Source organism: Heterodontus francisci, chromosome 34 (assembly GCF_036365525.1).
Source record: "Heterodontus francisci isolate sHetFra1 chromosome 34, sHetFra1.hap1, whole genome shotgun sequence".
NCBI classification, from domain to species: Eukaryota; Metazoa; Chordata; class Chondrichthyes; order Heterodontiformes; family Heterodontidae; genus Heterodontus; species Heterodontus francisci.
The window spans coordinates 26,024,569-26,045,433 of NC_090404.1; the positions used below are offsets into that span (position 1 = coordinate 26,024,569).

General features: G+C 44.9%; 1 protein-coding gene across 1 annotated transcript; it reads left to right on the forward strand.

Moving 5' to 3' along the window:
* Positions 1-11,329: 11,329 nt before the first annotated feature.
* Positions 11,330-12,158, forward strand: LOC137349294 (zinc finger protein 239-like). Its single transcript, XM_068014836.1, has one exon. It carries the CDS (start codon positions 11,718-11,720, stop codon positions 11,952-11,954), a length of 237 nt encoding a protein of 78 aa, XP_067870937.1. The 5' UTR covers positions 11,330-11,717; the 3' UTR covers positions 11,955-12,158.
* Positions 12,159-20,865: the final 8,707 nt, after the last annotated feature.

Genomic DNA, 20,865 nt, shown 5'->3' on the forward strand with positions numbered 1-20,865 from the left:
GATAGTACTGAAGATGTCCAAGGACGAGTGGGGACCAGAGGGTCCGTCACTAGGTTTGTCGCAGATAAAATGAAAGAAAAGGGGCTGGTGTCCAGTGGACCCGCCCAGCCGCTAAAAGGTTTGGTGACAAAGTCAGAAAAATAATGTGGATGAAAAGGCGATAATGGTTATTGTAAGTTGTTACCTGCGACTTAGTGAACGGGTCCAGGACAGAATAGACCAACAGAGACAAGTTAGAAAGGTCGCAGCCGCCTCGCCCGTTGGATCGACCGTGGAAAGTTAGACAATCCCATATGAACGGACTTGCCGATGATGCTAATGGAATGGATTGGAATTCCTTGGCAGAAGAGGCCACGGAATATAACAACACGGATGACGATGACTGGGGAAAACCCCCCAAGTTACGAGAAGGTTAGTCCCTCGGCATCACCAGTGCCAGCTGAATGAATGGCTCCAGTTTTAGTCGAAACCACACGGCGACAAAATGGGACTCTGGTCACTGTGATGAGACACGCCCCCTTCACCGCCGCTGACAAACAAGCCATGCTCAAGGATCTTCCCACCCCACAACGGAACCAGAGAAATACAGAGTTTTGGATTAAAATTGACGAACTGAGAGAGATACATGACCTTAATAATTCGGACACACATACCATAGTAAAGGCCAAAATGCCCCGGAGCCTGTGGTGAATTATACCACAACATGGAAGGCCGGCTGCAATTTGACGGAGGAAGTTACATTTTCTCATGAGTTTCAGGATAAGATCTCGGAGACTTTAGGGAAGGCCACAATTATTTGGGTGGCAGAGATTGGGTTTTCCCACCAGAAAGGCAAAAAGGTTCTCGAATACATGGAATGCAAATGGTGAATTTATTGTGACTACTCCTGGGCACAAAATCCAAACGGGGGGACCAGGCTTTACTTAGAATGATGAAAGAAAGTTTGGGCTCAGCACGAGAGGCAGTTTTAAAACTTGGAATACCTGTTGGAAACAACTACAGTGCCCTCCTCGAATGGGCACTAGAGATAGAGAACCAAACCCAGAAGGACACAATGCCTAAAATTATTGCGGCATTCACCACAACTAAACCCGGCAGTTGTTAAAATTGCCGTAAGGCCAGCCATATGGCCAAGGGCTTCCAGGCCAAGAAAAATGAACCACACAAGTGTTGTAACTGTAGGAGAATTGGACACATCAGGTCAGAATGTAGTTTAAAGGGTGGGGACGAAGAAGTTCAGGGTCCGAAACAGAAAAGAGGGAGTGATCAAGTCACCCAGAGGAAGTGAGGGACATGATTAAGTTAGCCATGAGTAAATAGGTCACCCTAGCCCCCGGGAAAATTGGAATGGAAGGGAACCCACCCATGTATATTAATGTGCTGTTGGGGATTTGGCAGTGCAAAATGTTGTTAAAATCCGGAGCCTCCCTTTCCATAACTAACTTACCCTGATCTATCACCGCACATAGTATTCACCTGATGGGACTGGGAGGGGACCTCATCACGGCTTACCAGAGTGAGGCCACCCTGCTGGAAATAGGAGACCAAGCCTGGCCAGTATGACTCTAGGTTTGCGAGACACCAAAGGGCAATATTCTAGGAACAGATATCCTGCGAGAATTGGGGGGAACTCACAGATCTGAAGAAGGGAAGAACAGTGTGGGAGCTAGAATCAGATTGGCCACAGGTCACACCATAAATCCTTAGGTTGCCAGCGTATCCACGTCCCCGGTTATAGAAATGGGCTGGGGTTCCTTGGGCACTTGGGGACTCCTATGTAGGCAAGTGCCAGAAGTATGGGCCCAGGATAAACAGGATTACAGACTAGCTAAAATTAGCCCCCTGGTTATACCCGGACCCATGCATAAGCCCAAGAGACAATATCCCATCCAGTTGGAGGCACAGAAGGCGGTACAGTTGATTGTACTGCAGCTAGTGGATAGGAAGATCATGAGACCCATCGCCTCGCCCACGAACTCCCCCATCTGGCCAGTTAAAAAGCTAGAGGGCTCGTACTGACTGACCATAGATTATACGACACTTAACGCAATAACCCCGCATCATTTTTAAAAAATTCATTCATGGGATGTGGGCGTCGCTGGCCAGGCCAGCATTTATTGCCCATCCCTAATTGCCCCAACTGAGTGGCTTGCTAGGACATTTCAGAGGGCATGTAAGAGTCAACCACATTGCTGTGGGTCTGGAGTAACATGTAGGCCAGACCCGGTAAGAACAACAGATTTCCCTCCCTAAAGGGCATTAGTGAACCAGATGGGTTTTTACAACAATCGGCAATGGTTTCATGGCCATCATTAGACTAGCTTTTTTTTAAATTCCAGATTTATCAATTGAATTCAAATTCCACCTTCTGCTGTGGTGGGATTTGAACCCATGTCCCCAGAGCAATACCCTGGATCTCTGGGTTACTAGTCCAGTGACAATACCACTACGCCACCACCTCCCCCAAATATACCCAGTTGTGGCCAGTCCAGCAATGTGCTTTAATATTCTGAAACCAAAGCACAGGATCTTTACAGTCCTGGATAGACCGGTCCATACCAGTGGTGGAGGAGTCACAAGAGAAATTTGCCTTTAGTGTTGGGGTGAAACAGTATACCTGGACTTGGGTCCCACAGGGATTCCACAGCAGCTTGGGAACATTCCACTGCATCATGAGTGCCACCCTTGAAAACATGGACCTGACCCTGTTTGATAGCACAGTCCTGAAACACATGGATGATTTGTTCATAGCATCCACACATGAGAAAGGCCTTGTGGGGGCATTTTATTTTTATTTATTTATTTAATTTAGTGATACAGCATTAAAACAGGCCCTTCGGCCCACCGAGTCTGTGCTGACCAACAACCACCCATTTATACTAATCCTACATTAATCCCATATTCTCTACCACATCCCCACCATTCTCCTACCACTTACCTACACTTGGGGCAATTTACAATGGCCAATTTATCTATCAACCTGCAAGTCCTTTGGAGGTGGGAGGAAACTGGAGCACCCGGTGGAAACCCACGCAGATACAGAGAGAACTTGCAAACTCCGCACAGGCAGTACCCAGAACTGAACCTGGGTCGCTGGAGTTGTGAGGCTGTGGTGCTAAACACTGTGCCGCAAATCCCCGTAGGGCTCAGGTAGGTTGACCCACCATTGACTACTTAGGATATGTAATCCAACAAGGGAGTAGGGCTATGCCACAAGTTAGAAAGGAGGCCATCAGTCAGATGTCCCAGACCATAAATGTGTGAGGGGTGAGGAAAATAATGGTCATCTTTAATTATTGTTGGAAACTTTACAGAAGACTTCTCCAAGTTAGCCAGCTCCATACAGGACCTAGTAAAGGGGAGAAAGGCAGCCTTGGACCCTGTAGAATGGGGCCCAGAGCAGGAACAAGGGTATGTTAAGCTGAACCAGGCCCTCACATCAGCCCCGGCGCTAGGACTCCCCTACCTGAGCAGACTGTTCCACATCTATTGGAACAACAATGGAGGTCACTACACTGCCGTGGTGATCCAACAACATAGGGATGAGATGCGACTGGCAGCAGATTTTTCAGTGAGAGAATTGTCCATGGTGTCAGGTCTCCCCAGATGTGTGGCCGCCGTAGACTGGGCCACGTGGGCGGTATAAATGAGTGAACCAATAACCATGATTGGCGAAGTCCTAGAAGCCAAAGTCCCTATTCTGAAGAAGGGTCACTGACCTGAAATGTTAAATCTGCTTCGCTCTTCAAGATGCTGTCGGACCTGCTGAGTATTTCCAGCACTTTTTGTTTTTATTTGAGTCTCTATTGCTGCCTGTGTAACGGGCCCGGAAGAGGTTAATATGCAGAACCTGCATAAGGAAACCCCCACAATGGAGGTAGAGACATGGAAATGTGAAGGAGCATCTATAGACTCCGATGGAATCCGGAGAAAAGGTGGTTGCTCCAGAATGTATCCAACAGAACCTACTTAAAATATACCACGGGAAGTCACACCAAGGAAGGAAGAACATGATAGACAGGATAGAGCGGTGTTGGTGATGGCCTGGAATGGGCAAGGACCTAGTGAAGTTCTGCCAATGATGCATTACTTGTGGCCCGACTGATGGGGGTCAAACAAAGTTCCACATGCCCTATCACCCACAGAGCTCAGGGATGGTAGACAGAATGAATCGCACTCTGAAAACATCAGGGCAATAATTGAAACTGGAAAGGGCTGGGCAGATTTGTTACCCAGCATTATTATGCAATTGCGAGTAACCCCGAACAGAACAACTGGACTGACATCCTTTGAGTTAATGACCAGTAGGGCAATGACACTACCAGAGGATTTTTGTGCAGGCAATGAGGGTGTAGGTGCAGCAAGGGAACGAGTGAAAGGATTTGTGGAGGAGTTATCTAAATAGTTACATAATTCAAGGCAGGAAGTAAAGGATCGACAAGTAATCAGAGATTTAGAACTGGAAACTATTAACAAGGAGCGCAAAATACCAAGGGTAGGAGACAAGGTTATGGTTAAGACCTTACCCGGAAAACCCAGGCGGACACCACGCTGGGTAGGCCCCTACGAGGTCCTCATGACCAGCAACACTTGCACTTGTGTGGACATGCAAGGAAAGGGCCGATGGAAACATTCGCGAGTCGTGAATGCCTCCACACATTGGGTAAATTGTCAATCACAATTGCAACCATATAAGGAGTAAGATTACGAGTAAATAACTGGGTCCCTGGTGATGAACGGATACCTACATGCATTTCTGTTTTCCAGGTATTACCAGGATGGACCAACGAGCACTGTTGCTCCTGCTGTGCCACGTGGATTTCGCTGAAGGAGCTTGTTGGACATATTTTATGAGTGCCATCCATGGTGCTCACGAGCAAGGCAGGAGAAATGCACTGTTAATTCAGTCCCACTACTCCACAGGTCACAGCATATCAATAAATTTTCCCACTTACCGAAGAATAGCCAAATTAGACACTCAATTTGTCCCCTAGAATAAAGCACACCAAACCAGGTTTCTTTAAACAACATTAGCTACTTATTGGAAAAGAAATAATAAGTCTTAACTACTAATGAGATAAATCTCTATATATGAAAAGCTCCCTAGTTCCTTAGCACTCATGCACACATACATTTAAAAAAAACAGTTAACAGGGGAAAAGGATTTCGGTTTAAAGCTGTTTCTTAGTAATGGAAGGAATAATTAAAATAAATCAGTTGATCACATTTTGGTAGGAAATCTTCAGTCGGGGGAGGTGTACCAGAGTCGAATAGTTGGATGCCACTCGAAGTCTCTCCAGGCAAGGTTGATGAACAGTCTTTGATGGGTAGGCATTTCAAGGCGATTTGACTACAGGCATCATGCAGGTGTTTCAGCAAGATGTAGAAACAGGTCTGCTCAGGACTCACAGCAGCAACACAGCGGTAAAAGCTTGCTTCGGGTTCCAGGGTTTCCAAAACACAGGAAACAACAGGAACTAGATACTAGATGCAGGAATTCTTCAGAGACAGGTGGCAATATGAATCGTACTTGTAATCTTAACCCTTATATGGATGCAATTGAGACCAATGTTTCCATCCGCCCTTTCCTTGCATGTCGACACAAGCACAAGTTTCACTGGTCATGAGGACCTCGTAGGGTCCTACCCAGTGCAGCAACCACCCCCCTCCCCGGATTTTCTGAGTAAGGTCTTAACCATAACCTTATCTCTTACATGCAGGATTTCTTTTCAAGAGATGCAAGTCTGCTTTACAGAGCTCTTTTTCTCTCGTCTCCAGGCAGGTCAGGTGTAAGTTTCAAAATGCCTGCTCTTTGTCCAACTCACTGGTTTTGAAAAGGCCAAAGTGAAAGCAAAAAGCCTTCCTGAGACGATCACGTGACCAGACACAGTGTCCCCACTGTCATTCAAAGTGCTGCTTTGAGGAGGTCAAACCTCTGGCTGGCTTCCTTGAAACCGCTTTCTTTCCTATTATTGTATACAAAGTCAACAATCAAAAATTCCAGCTATTTGCAGGTGTCCAAGTCCACTGAAAAATCCTTTTTTCTGTTTTTAAAACACACAGAATTCAAAGATTTCCGTACAAAAATAAAACCTCTTGGAGAAATGGCTAGTTTGACGTCATAGGCAACCTCCGAGGTGACTATGTTCCAAGGCCAAGATGAGCAAGGTAACGATAATGGAGGACTGTTACTCACTATTCCACAACCGGATCCCACAAATACTCCACCCACCACTAGCACCAGGGGAGCGACTCCCTGCCCAGTCCAGGTAGAGGGGCCAGAAAATGGGCTTGTGTTACTAAAGGAAGATATGATCTTATCTGGCAATGTACACCATGAGTAGGTATTCATAGTGCTGAACATCACCAAAGTAAAGTTACGTTCCTCGTGCTCAGGAAAAAGCAAGGCGTTATACACTGTCCTGTTAGGCAGATTAACGAGACAAATGGCACAATTTGGTGGGAGAGGCGCGTCAAATTGGAAGGGCCATGGGTCTTCTAGTAGACGCAAGAACAGGCAATGGAAGTGGAGCCTGGATTTAAATGATGCAGCAACACAGTTTAACACTGGGTCATGAGTGGTCAACTCCATGTTCTTGATGAACCTGGACCAGAAAGTGCACATATGGAGCTCCCAGCTGAAAGAAATCTTAAAGGCTCAACAAGGGATCCTGAGTGAACAGCTCCAGACCAACCAGGACTTGACTCAACAGGTCAGGGCCCTGGCAATGGTTTTAAAAAGTCACGCTCATACGATTAACGAGCTAATACAGGAGAGGCACAACGCCTCTGAGAAGGCAGCTCAGAATGATGTCGGCAGCACTTATGAATCCTGGGTTATAGAAGAGACATGGGATATTTTGAGACAGATCCACCAAGGTGAGGTGTCCTTATGGATCACGAACAAGCAGCTTGCCTAGTCTTACAGGAAAATAGGATCCAACACAACCGGTTGCCAACTTGGGATTAGTGTGTGTGTGTATTCAACCAATACTGATTGTGTTGTAAAGGAAGGAATGCTATTGGGAAAGATACTTGCTATACCAGTGCTCACTGACCCGACCCCACCCAGAGAGGTCTATAAAGTAGAGAACATAGGGGTGATCAGGGAAGGCTATAGTGTTAAACATCACAGTACACTCACATATTCAGTTAAGATGTGAGGAAAAATGCTAGGGACTACACTGGAAGGGTGTAGCATTGGTAACTCCACAATGGTGTGCCCTCACCCAATCCATGAGACAGAGGAGGCGAAGTGCAGATTTAATATGACAGCCAGCTGTACCATGGAGGCAATGCCAGCCAACATGGAGCCAACCCGGGTAGCCTACATGGGTAAAGGATGATACTGCGTCACCATGTCCCAGATGTCTTTCCGGCACGGGATACCTGATGCCAGTTGGAAAACTGAACCATGTGCTTTAGACCACAGTTGCCATCATGACTGGGCAGGGTGGAGCTGGTGGTCATACATCGACAGGAATTAGTTAACCTAAATGTCCAGGAGGACATTCAAGACAAGCTCGAACAGTGCGTTAACCAGTTCACCTAACCAATACTCCCACTGTCCGAGCACTTGGATGAAATCTAGGCAGGCTAAGATAAGGCCCATAAGACTGATTATACCCTCCATCAGAGCAGCGAGGATATAAAGGACTTGGTGGGAGGACTCGTGGAACTGGGGGCTTAATATACAAATCCACTCCAGATCAGAATAGTCTATCATGTTTTGGTCGTAATGATAGATATGGTTTACCTCACCTGCACGTTCTGGAAAAAAGAGCAGGGTTTTGGCCAAAGCCCTATGAAAGGCTGAGATGCAGCCATTGTGGATTAAGGGAGCAGGTTGGGAGCAACCGGTGTGAGGCCACATAAGATGACAAGGAGAAGCTAGGTTTAAGTTGCTATTTGCCGGCATTATACCCAGATCCAGCAGAGTCTAATAGAGCCAATGGAATAGAATTAGAGGAATAGAATTAGGAGGATCTGAAGCTTGTGGAAACCAGAGGATCCTTGGGACACTCCATAGGTGGAGGAACCATAGGTATGGCTACCTTGGACCAGATCATGGCCAAGGGCTAAAAGGGGGGACTGTTCGGGTACAATTTTAAGGCTAAAGCAGGGCACAGGTTGACATAGATGAGAGCAAAGAGCACTGGGAAAGCTTGACATATACTGCTAGAAAGCTTGACATAAAATGCTAAACCTGAACTGGAGAGAACTTAATCTAGGGCAGAACATTATGACCTAGATACTGAACCACAAAATGTATAAACAGGTGCATGCAAGCAGGATAATGCAGAAGTGGAACGAGTTGTGGTTGGATGGAGAGGGACGTTGACCTTTTGTGATGTATAAATGGAACAAATTGTTTTGTATGTGCTTGCATCGGTGGAATATGTACATGTTCCTGATTGTGGTTTTGGGGTATAAAAGTAACCGCTGTACGCTGGTAATTAGAACTCTCATGGGCACTTGTGCGAGTGGGTGTTCTCCTTGCATATGCTCATAATAAAGGTTGGTTGATCCATATCACTGACTCTCATTTGGGGTAGAGATGAATTGGTTCCTCTTACAATAGGAAAAATTAAAAATAAGTTTTTTTTAATGAATGGTGAGAGACTGAGAACTGTTGGCATTCAGAGGGACCTGGTGTCCTTGTACATGAATCACAGAAAGTTAACATGCAGGTGCAGCAAGCAATTAGAAAGGTAAATAGTATGTCAGCTTTTGATACAAAGGAATTGGGGTATAAGAGTAAAGATGTCTTATGACAATTATACAGGGCATTGGTGAGGCCCCACCTGGAATAGTGTGTGCAGTTTTGGTCTCCTTATCTAAGGAGGGAAAAACTTATTCTTGAGGGAATGCAACAAAGGTTCACTAGTCTGGGTCCTGGGATGAGGTGATTGTTCTCTTTATTCACAGAGATTGATAGATTTTTGTGTACTAAGGGAATTAAGGGATATGGGGAGAGTGCGGGAAGGTGGAGTTGAGGTAGAAGATCAGTCATGATCTTGGTGAATGGCAGAACAGGCTCGAAGGGCCAAATGGTCTCCTCCAGCTCCTATTTCTAATGTTCATTAAACCTCAGTCTGGTTCCTCTCAAGCTGCTGAGTGAGTAAATTAAATATTTTCTGACAAATCACCAAGATACCAGATTACAAGTCATGCCTGAAATATCATTTATTGGTTATGAATCATAACTTAGTTAAATCTGGGCACACAGACACTTTATAGACATGTATGAACACATATAAATGTAATCAGAGTTATCCAGCAGTTGACACTAATAGGGAGAGTATTTCACAAAACAAGTAACAAATACAGGGGTGAGAGTGGCCAAAGATCAAAAGGTCTGAAAATTAGTGGCCGAAGCCAAAAAAGGTCTGATATTTTTTGCAAGGAATCATGTAATTATAGCAATGTTATTGAAGCAAACTAGTTGAGTTATGGAAATTTTGTATAATTTTGCACCTGTAATGAATAAAATTGCTCTGTACTCAGAATACAATTTCATGAGACTTACCTGACAGCTGATAATTGGTTTTACAGAGCTTCATGTTCTCAATGTCCTGCTTCTGCCCATTTATAGCTTGTTCATGTAAAAGGTGTTCTGTGAAGATGTGTCAACTTTAATGGAAAGCAATATATATAAACATACCAGATGGTACGTTCTGGTACCTTGGTAAGTGATGTGCACAAATCAGTAGGTATATAAATTAATAAAAAGTAAACATTTATGAGACATTGACAATCCAGAAACTTGAAAGTAAGTGGGGTAATTGTTCTTATTTTGTGCAATGACATAATCACCTGAAAAAAGCAAAAGCAAAAGCAAAACCAGCTGGGAGGATTGTCTGCCAGTTATACAGTCTGCCCAATTTACTGTCCATTAACTTAAATGGACAGGAATATCACATACATTCTGTTAGGAACCTGTGATACTCCCGACCCAATTATCTTTTACACAATTATTTATCTTCAAGCACAAAAGGAGGAAAGTAACTTGATTAACTTTAGCAAATGTGGTGTCTCGATAGATACAATGCTTGTTTTTAAATATCATGACTCATGGTAGATATTATAATTTAAAATAGTCACATTATAAAGATTCTAAACTAAAATAATCTTGTTTACAGTGCAGATCTCATTATAGTCTTCATGAAAACTGATTAAAAATGTGGTTTTCCTCTTCAAATGCAACATAAAAATTGTACCAGATCTTGCTAGCGACAAAGTAATGAGATTAGTGATGTACCTCTAGGAAGCATATCATGCACGTCGGGTCCCACCACCTGGTGGGCCGACCTGCCCCAAGTGCCCAAAGATCTGCGGGTCGTGAATCAGTTCCACCCACTTGCTTTCCTGGCTGAAGTTAATTTCCACCATAGTGGAAGACGATAAAAAATAAAGATGACTTATAAACAGGGGGATAATAAAACAAAGGGCAGCTTTGTGGTTGTCAGGCATTTAAAAAAATGGGAGCACAGTGGTGATGGGTGAACAGGGCTTGGTTTGAGTAAGGACACAGGCAGCAGAGTTTTGGATGATCTCAAGTTTACAGAGGGTAGAATGTGGGAGGCCGGCCAGGAGTGTGTTAGAATAGTCAAGTTGAGAGGTAACAAATACATGGATGTAAATTTCAGAGGCAGAGTGGTGAGGTCGGGTGATGTTACTGAGGTGGAAATAGACAGTCTGAGTGATGGCACCGATATGCAGTCGGAAGCTCATCTCGGGGCCAAATATGACACCAAGGTTATGAACAGTCTGGTTTAGCCTCAGTTTCCAGAGAGAGAGATAGAGTTGGTGGCTCGGGAGTGGAGTTTGTAGCAGGAACTGAAGACAATGGCTTCAGACTTCCCAATATTTAATTGGAGGAAATTTCTGTTCATCCAGATGGTGTGTGACTTGGAGCAGAACTTGCAGGTGATGGTGTTCACATACACATGCCACCCTGTCTTTCTATATGATGGAAGTTGAGGGTTTGGAAGGTTCTGTCAAAGTTCTGGTCGAGTTGCTCATATATAAAATACCTCTCCTCTCCCTGCCCCTCCGTTGCCCTCTCTCTCTCTCCTCCCATAGAGATCAGAGTCTTGTGTATTTCCAGACTGGTTTGGCAGGTTCCCTTCCCTGAAGGACATTAGTGAACCAGTTGGGGTTGTACGTCAATCCAGCAGCTTTCATGATCACTTTTACCCAGTGCCAGCCCCATAAATTACCAGATTCATTCAACTCCATTTCACAACTTGCCTTTGTGTTTTTGTGGGTTCTCTCACACACATTTTTTCTGTTTTAAATCAATTTCACAGGGTTCTAGAAGGGGAGGAATTGCAGCCGTGAAATGCAAAGCAAACGTCAGATCAGGGTCTGAAGGAGTCGCCCAGTTTATCATAACCCGAACATCACTGGACTTTGAACGTGAAAGGAAAAAGCACCAATCACAGTGGGGAGAAACTGTACACGTGTTCTGTGTGTGGATGAGGTTTCAGCCGATCATCTGGCCTGTCAAAACACAAGTGCAGTCAGACTGGGAAGAAACCATGTAAATATGGGGACTGTGGAAAGAGATTGAATTATCCATTTGAGCTGGAAACTCATCCATGCAGTCACACCCTGGAGAGGCCGTTCACCTGCTCTGAGTGTGGGAAGGAATTCATTCAATTATCCGACCTGCTGAAACATCAGTGAGTTCAGAATGACAAGAGACCTTTTAAATGTCCAGACTGTGGGAATTTCATAAAAATTCTGCTGAACTGATGATCCATCAACATGTTCACATTGATAAGAGACCGTTCAGGTGCACTCAGTGTGGGACTGGGTTCAAGCAATCAAATGATCTCACTGTACACCAGCGAGTTCACACTGGGCAGAGGCCATTCACCTGCTCAGAGTGTGGGAAGGGATTTACTCCTTCATCCACCCTTCTGACACACCAGCGAGTTCACAAGTAACTCAGGGATGAGAAATTTCCACCAAATAGCGTATTTCCAAGGTTGAGGTTTTGGAAATCCACCATTGGCTTCTCCGTTTCCGACCTTAACCAAAATGCTGCCTTTGAAAATAATTTCAACTGTCAGTTCACTAACAGATCCGATTTTTAAAAATTATTTTTAAAGCTGGCCAACCACAAAGCTGCCCTGCAGTCTTTTTTTTAAACCTGTTTTTTTACAGTCTTCTACCTTGGTGGAAATGAACTTCAAACAGGAAAGCAAATGGATGGAATTGCATACTCCTTCACAACTTCAGTGTGTCAGTCTTCTGTAAATGTCCAGAAAGGAGGTGTGTGTAAACACAGACCAATTCCCAATGTTTGTTTTTGCCTTCATGGGATATCTTAGCAGAAACCACCTGAGAACTGACACAGCTCATTTGACATGGTTTAAAATTAATGGTGCAGGATCAGTAGCTGGCAAGTCGCTGGTCTGCAGCAAAAACATTGGCCTGTCAATAGGAATTTAAAACCTGCTTCCATTTACACAGCAGTATGTGTCTGAAATAATTTCTGAAAACCCTGCACAAATTGTTTCCTGCATGTGAATATCCTGCAGTGAGCATGAACTGTATAAACTTAATATGTCCTGTACTTTGCAGCAACTGAAGTGATCTGGAATTTCCACTTATCGGTTTGCTCAGGTGTATGGCTGAATTCCATTCATTGTTCATCTCCACTTTCACTGTCTACTGCCCCAGTCACACTGTAAACCTTGAGTCAGTGTGAAGCTGTCTTTTGCACCATAGTGATGCAAGGCAAGGAGTATAACTCTGGCCATAAAATCATAAGATCATAAGAACTAGGAGCAGGAGTAGGCCGTCCGGCCCCTCGAGCCTGCTCCGCCATTCAATAAGATCATGGCTGATCTTTTCGTGGACTCAGATCCACTTACCCGCGTTCTCACCGTATCCCTTAATTCCTTTATTGTTCAAAAAGATATCTACCTTAGCTTTAAAGATGTTTACTGAAGAAGCGTCAACTACTTCACTGGGCAAGGAATTCCATAGATTAACAACCCTCTGGGTGAAGAAGTTCCTTCTTAATTCAGTCCTAAATCTGCTCCCTCTAATCTTGAGGCTATGCCCTCTTGTCCTAGCTTCACCTGCCAGTGGAAACATCCTCTCTACTTGTATCTTATCTATTTCCCTTCATGATTTCATATGTTTCTATACGATCCCCCCTCATTTTTCTGAACTCCAATGAATATAATCCCAATCTACTCAGTCTCTCCTCATAAGCCAACCCCCTCAACTCCGGAATCAACCTAGTGAACCTCCTCTGCACCCTCTCCAGCGCCAGTATATCCTTTCTCAAGTGAGGAGACCAAAACTGCACACAGTACTCCAGGTGTGGCCTCACCAGTACCTTATGCAGCTGCAACATAACCTCTCTGCTTTTAAACTCAATCCCTTTAGCAATGAAGGACAAAATTCCATTTGCCTTCCTAATTACTTGCTGTACCTGCAGACCAACCTTCTGCGATTCATGCACAAGGACACCCAGGTCCCTCTGCATAGCAGCATGCTGCAACTTTTTACCATTCAAGTAATAATCCTTTTTCCTGTTACTCCTACCGAAATGAATGACTTCACATTTATTAACATTGTATTCCATCTGCCAGACCTTTGCCCACTCACTCAATGTATCTATGTTCCTCTGCAAAGTTTCACAGTCATCTGCACACTTTGCTCTGCCACTCATCTTAGTGTCATCTGCAAACTTTGACACCCTACACGTGGTCCCCAACTCCAAATCATCTATATAAATTGTAAATAATTGTGGTCCCAAGACTGATCCCTGAGGCACACCACTAGTGACTGATTGCCAACCAGAATAGCACTCATTTATCCCCACTCTCTGCTTCCTGTTAGTCAACCAATCCTCTATCCATGCTAATACTTTACCCCTGATGCCATGCATCCTTATCTTATGCAGCAGCCTCTTGTGCGGCACCTTGTCGAAGGCCTTTTGGAAATCTAGGTACACCACATCCACTGGGTCCCCATTGTCCACCTTGCTCGTAATGTCATCATAGAATTCCAAAAGATTTGTCAAGCATGACCTGCCCTTCATGAACCCATGCTGCATCTGCCCAACGGGACAATTTCTATCGAGATGCCCTGCTATTTCTTCCTTGATGATAGACTCAAGCATCTTCCCCACTCCAGAGGTTAAGCTAATCGGTTTATAATTCCCCATCTTTTGTCTACCTCCCTTTTTAAACAGTGGCGTCACATCTGCTGTTTTCCAATCTGCTGGGACTACCCCAGAGTCCAGTGAATTTTGGAAAATTACCGTCAGTGCACCTGCTATTTCTCACGCCATCTCTTTTAGAACCCTGGGATGCATTCCATCAGGGCCAGGAGACTTATCAATCCTTAACTCCATTAGCTTGCCCAACACTACCTCTTCTGTAATAATGATTGTTCCCAGGTCCTCACCTACATTCGTCTCTTTATCAATTACTGGCATGTTATTACTGTCCTCCACTGAGAAGACCGATACAAAATACCTGTTCAATGCCTCGGCCATTTCATCATATCCCATAACTAAATTCCCCTTCTCATCCTCTAAAGGACCAACGTTTACTTTAGCCACTCTTTTTCGTTTTATATATTTATAGAAACTTTTGCTATCTGTCTTTATATTCTGTGCTAGCTTTTTCTCATGTTCCATCTTACTTTTCTTTATGGCTCTTTTTGTAGCTTTCTGCTGACCTTTAAAGTTTTCCCAATCTTCTAGTTTCATGCTGCTTTTGGCCACTTTGTATGCCTTCTCTTTCAATTTGATAGCCTCCCTTATTTCCTTAGACACCCATGGCAGATTACCCCTTTTCTTCCAGTCCTTCCTTTTCACTGGAATATACTTTTGCTGAGCACTTTGAAAAGTTGCTTTGAAAGTCCTCCACTGCTCGTCAACTGTCCCACCGTAAAATCTTTGTTTCCAGTCCACTTTAGCCAAGTCCTCCCTCATTCTATTGTAGTCCCCCTTGTTCAAGCACAGGACCCTGGTATTGGATTTTATCTTCACACTCTCCATCTGTATTCTAAATTCAACCATACTGTGATCACTCCTTCCAAGAGGATCCCTAACTATGAGGTCATTACACAGTACTAGATCTAGGATAGCTTGCTCCCTCGTCGGTTCCATTACATACTGTTCAAGAAAACTATCATGGATACACTCAACGAATTCCTCCTCAAGGCTACCCTGACTGAGCTGGTTCGATCAATCTACATGTAGATTAAAATCCCCCATGATAATTGCCGTACCATTTTTACAGGCATTAGTTATTTCTTTGTTTATTGCCCGCCCCAATGTGATGTTATTATTTGGTGGCCTATAGACTACACCTATCAGTGACTTTTTCTTCTTAGAGTTTCTAATTTCCACCCAAATGGATTCAACCTCATTCTCCATAGAACCTATATCATCTCTCAGCACTGCCCTGATGTCGTCCTTGAGTATCAGAGCTACACCACCTCCCTTACCTTCCTGTCTGTCCTTCCGAATAGTCTGGTACCCCTGGATATTTAACTCCCAGTCGTGACCAACCTGTAACCATGTCTCCGTAATGGCTACCAAATCATATTTATTTGCGATTATTTGTGCCGTTAACTCATCAACCTTGTTATGAATGCTACAAGCATTCAGGTAAAGTGCCTTTATGCTAGCTTTCTTACCCTCCTGATTTCCAACATCTCTAATAATAACTCCTGAGTTATCCTTCCTTTCTGCTTCTTTCATCGTCTGCCTTGAACCTAAACCCTCCTGCACACATGTTAGCCTGCTGCTTACCTTTTTATTTATCATCATACTCCCTGTAGTTTTCCCTTTCCCTTCCCCCCGAGTCACTAGTTTAAAGTCCTAGAGACCACCCTATTTATCCATTTCACTAGAACACTGGTTCCAGCTCAGTTCAGGTGGAGACCGTCCCATCGGTACAGATCCCCCCGGTTCCAAAACTGATGCCAATGCCCCATGAAATGGAACCCCTCTTTCCCACACCACTCCCTTAGCCACGTGTTTACTTCCCTAATATTCTTATCCCTAAGCCAATTTGCACGTGGCTCGGGCAGTAATCCGGAGATTATGACCCTCGAGGACCTGTTCCTTAATTTCGATCCTAGTGCTTTATAATCCCCAAACAGGTCCTCCATCCTAGCCTTGCCTATGTTGTTAGTCCCAACGTGGACCACAACAACTGGATCCTCCCCCTCCCACTCCAATATCCTTTCAAGCTGGTCAGAGATGTCCTGCACCCTGGCACCGGGCAGGCAACACACCATGCGGGACTCCTGATCCGGCTTGCAAAGGATACTATCTATCACCTTAATTATAGAATCCCCTATAACTACCACTTGTCTTTTTGCTCCCCCCTCTTGAATGGCCTTCTGCACCATGGTGCCATGGTTAGTTGGCTCATCCTCCCCGCAGCCCTTTTCCTCATCCACACAGGGAGCAAGTATCTCATACCTGTTGGATAAAGTCAAAGGCTGAGGCTCCTCCACTCCTGAACTCAGGATCTCCCTACCTGCCTCACTTGCAATCACACCCTGTTGTCCCTGATCACTAACTGAATTTGAATTACTTAATCTACCAGGTGTGACTGCCTCCTGAAACAAAACGTCCAGGTAACTCTCCCCCTCCCGGATGTGCCGCAGTGTTTGAAGCTCAGATTCCAGATCATCAACTCTGAGCCGGAGCTCTTACAGCAACCAACACTTGCTGCAGATGTGGTCCCTGCCGTTCACAATGGGGTCAGCCAGCTCCCACATCATACAGCTACAGCACATCACCTGCCCAGCCATCTCTACTTAGTTAATTACTTTATTACTTTATATAAATTTATGAGTTAAATACTTTCTGATACTTCTCTCCTATGGTCTTTTTCAAATAACCAATAGATAAATCAAAAAAAGTAGTAAGTAAAAAAAAGAAAGTAAATTTTTAACCAATCACACGATACAGAAGAAATAAAAAAAGCCTACCTTATCACACACCAGAGTCCTTTTTTTTTGGTTAGAGGAGGAGGGCGTGTGGGAGACACTACACGTGTAGTGTCTCAGGTTCAGCCACTGCCCAAATATATAAGTTTTTACTTACCCAGAAGTCCCCTGTTCCCCATCTTTCTTCAATGTGTGGTTTGAATAGAACATAAGAGCAGGGAGGTTATGCTGGAACTGTATAACTCATTGGTTAGACTACAAGTTGAATACTGTGTGCAGTTCTGGTCACCTCATTACAGAAAGGATGTAATTGCACTTGAGACGGTACAGAGGAGATTTATGAGGATGTTGCCAGGACTGGAAAAATGCAGCTATGAGGAAAGATTGGATAGGCTGGGGTTGTTCTCCTTGGAATAGAGAAGGCTGAGGGGAGATCTGATTAAAATGTACAAAATTTTGAGGAGCCTGGATAGAGTGGAGGTGAAGGGTCTATTCACCTTAGCAGAGAGGTCAGTGACGAGGGGGCATAGATTTAAAGTGATTGGTAGAAAAATTAGAGGGGAGATGAAGAAAAACCTTTTCACCCAGAGGGTGGTGATGGTCTGGAACTCACTGTCTGAAAGGCTAGTTGAGGTCATTCAAAAGGAGTCTGGATGAGCACCTCAAGTGCTGGATTCTGTAGGGCTGTGGACCAAATGCTGGAAGGTGGGACTAGAATAGGTGGATCGTTTTTCAGCCAGCACAGACGCAGTGGGCCAAGTGGCCTTGTTCTGTGCCTTAAACTTTCTATGATTCTAAGATTATCTGGAAAAGGCTGTCCTGCACCACAAGTGCTGTGTATTGGCTACAGTGCAACTATCCTGTGAGCTCTCTGCAGTCACTATAAATGGTCACTGGATTTCTGAGGCTGATGGCACTATACTCTGTACATGTATGAATATGAATATACAAAGTGCTGCCTTTCTCCAAGCCCACACGATAGTTATGATTTTCAGCTCACCTTGCTGTTAAATGCAGCTGTCACTGCACCAATTGATGCAGTGGAACAGGAGCCAGAAGTGTTCATCACTGTTGGGATATACAGCTGTCCATTGGACCTGCTGCATTGTCACAGGGCCATTACCAAACTTTTGAGCCTGATTTGGGGATGATGCAACAGAACCTCCCTCAACTCTTTTTCCGGTACATCAATGACTGTATTGGTGCTGTTTCCTGCTCCACCCAGAACTAGAAAACTTTATCAACTTTGCTTCCAATTTCCACCCTTCTCTCACCTTCATATGGTCCATCTCTGACACTTCCCTTCCCTTCCTCGACTTCTCTGTCTCCATCTCTGGGGATAGGCTGTCTATTAATATTCATTATAAGCCCACCGACTCCCACAGCTACCTCGACTACACCTCTTCACATCCTGCCTCCTTTAAGGACTCCATTCCTTTCTCCCAGTTTCTTCGTCTCTGACACATCTGCTCTGATGATGCAACCTTCCATAACAGCGCCTCTGATATGTCTTCCTTTTTCCTCAACCGAGGATTCCCCCCCCCCACTCTCTGTGGTTGACAGGGCCTTCAACTGTGTCCCACCCATTTACTGTACTTCTGCCCTCACACCTTCCCCTCCCTCCCAGAACCGTGACAGGGTTCCCCTTGTTCTAATTTTCCACCCCACCAGCCTCCACATCCAGAGGATCATCCTCCACCATTTCTCCCACCCCCAGTGTGAAGTCACCACCAAACACATCTTCCCCTCCCTTCCCCTGTCAGCATTCCGAAGGGATCGTTCCCTCTGTGACACCCTGGTCCACTCCTCCATTACCCCCACCACCTCGTCCCCATCTCATGGCATCTTCCCAAGCAATTGCAGGAAGTGTAATACCTGCCCATTTACCTCCTCATTCCTCACTATCCAAGGCCCCAAACATTTCTTTCAGGTGAAGCAGCGATTTACTTGTACTTCTTTCAATTTAGCATACTGTATTCACTGCTCACAATGCAGTCTCCTCTACATTGGCGAGACCAAACGCAGATTACGTGACCGCTTTGCAGAACACCTCTGCTCAGTCCTTAAGCATGACCCTGAGCTTCCGGTTGTGGCCATTTCAACACTCCCCCCCCCCTGCTCTCATGCCCACATTTCTATCTTTGGCCTGCTCCAGTGAACATCAATACAAGCTCGAGGAGCAGCATCTGATCTTTCGATTAGGCACTCTCCAGCCTTGAGGACTGAACATTGAGTTCAATAACTTCAGAGCATGACTGGTCTTTTAAAAAATGTTAATTTTTAACCATGTGCCTGTGTGCCATGTACAGTGTGTTCACTGTCTGATCTTGAGCTGCCCTCATTCATCCTCCTCGGGGGTGGGGGGCGGGGAACTTCGTTTTGCTGCATTTGGGGTAGTTTTCAGTATTTGAAGAAAGTCCCTTAAGTGGTGAAATATTTGGTGAAGTAAAAATAAACTCCATTGGAGGCAAATACAATCAGCAGGATTTCTATCTGATTCTTCACACTTGGATTAAATGTGACATTTACCCTGAATATTAAACTCCAACCCCAGTTACAGGGATTATTAACATCAACTGAAAAAAAACCCAACTATCACAATGAACATGATTCTGATCTGGATGTGATTAACAGCAGCAATAACAGCAAAATCCAATCCCTGAAGCCACTTGTGAACTCGCTGCTGTTTCAGCAGGGTGGCTGAACGAGTAAATCCCTTCCCACACCCGGAGGAATGAGTTTTATTTCTGCTGATATTAATAATCCCTCTAACTGGGCTGGAGTTTAATATTTTGGCAATCAGTTTGCTTTGCTTTGTAACTTTTACTCTTCAAGTAAAGTATCTTCAGGCTATTCTCAAGATTTTGTGCGATAAAACAAACACTAACAGTGATTTACCTGGTATGGCCCTCGCCTCTGTTCCCTGAAGTCCATGGGACACAGATTTGAAAGGATATGGCCGACAACTGGTTTATTCACCCACTGACAGATCTGTCTGGACCACTTGAAACACTATTGGGTCCTGCTCTCATCTACTAAAACTGTTCACTATTCTAACATCATCCCGGAATGCAAAGATAACCCCCGGCTTCTCGTCTCTGTTGCAAACCATGTTCTTATACTCCTCTCTCTGCCCTGTCTCTTCCACCCACAACTCCAGCAACTTGTGCGAGGAGCTCATGGATTTCTTTGTCCACTAAGATCGAGGCCATCCAATCAGCTGCCTCTGCTGTGTCCCTTGCTTCCACTCACACGCTGGGCAAAACTTTCTCTAATGCTCCCCCCGACCCACCCCACCCCCACCACCCTCGCCCTGAACTCGCATCTTCCTTTAGTTTCTCTTCTATCTGCCCTCATACCCTCTCCGAGCTCATCTTGTCCATGAGACCCACCTCCTGCTCCCTCGACCCTATTCTCACTAAACTGCTGACCAGCCAACTTCCACTCGTGGTCTTCATGTTAGCAGATATTGTTTAACAGTTCTCTCTTCAGGTATTGTCCCTCTCTCCTTTAAATGTGCCATCATCAACCTGTTCTCCAAAAACCGACCCTTGACCCCAGTCTTACTGCAAACTACTGTCCAATCTCCAACCGCCTTTATATAAAATCAAAATACTGCAGATGCTGGAAATCTGAAATAAAAACAAGAAATGCTGGGAATACTCAGCAGGTCTGGCAGCATCTGTGGAGAGAGAAGCAGAGTTAATGTTTCTGGTCAGTGACCCTTCTGAATACGGCCTATCTTCATCAGAAGGACAGCACCAGACGGCCCCGCCTGGCTGCGCAGAGCGTCTCCAGGAAGCTGAGCAAGGGCGAGTCTCAGAGGCTCTCAGATCCAGAATCAGAGCCGCCAGACACGGAGGACGTGCGGCGAGGGCCCCAAGGGGAAGGGGCACCATTAAAGCGACGGTGCAGCATCTC

Bases quoted from the DNA above. Each gene is read 5' to 3' on its own strand.
- LOC137349294 (XM_068014836.1), top strand. From the start codon at position 11,718: ATGTCCAGACTGTGGGAATTTCATAAAAATTCTGCTGAACTGATGATC.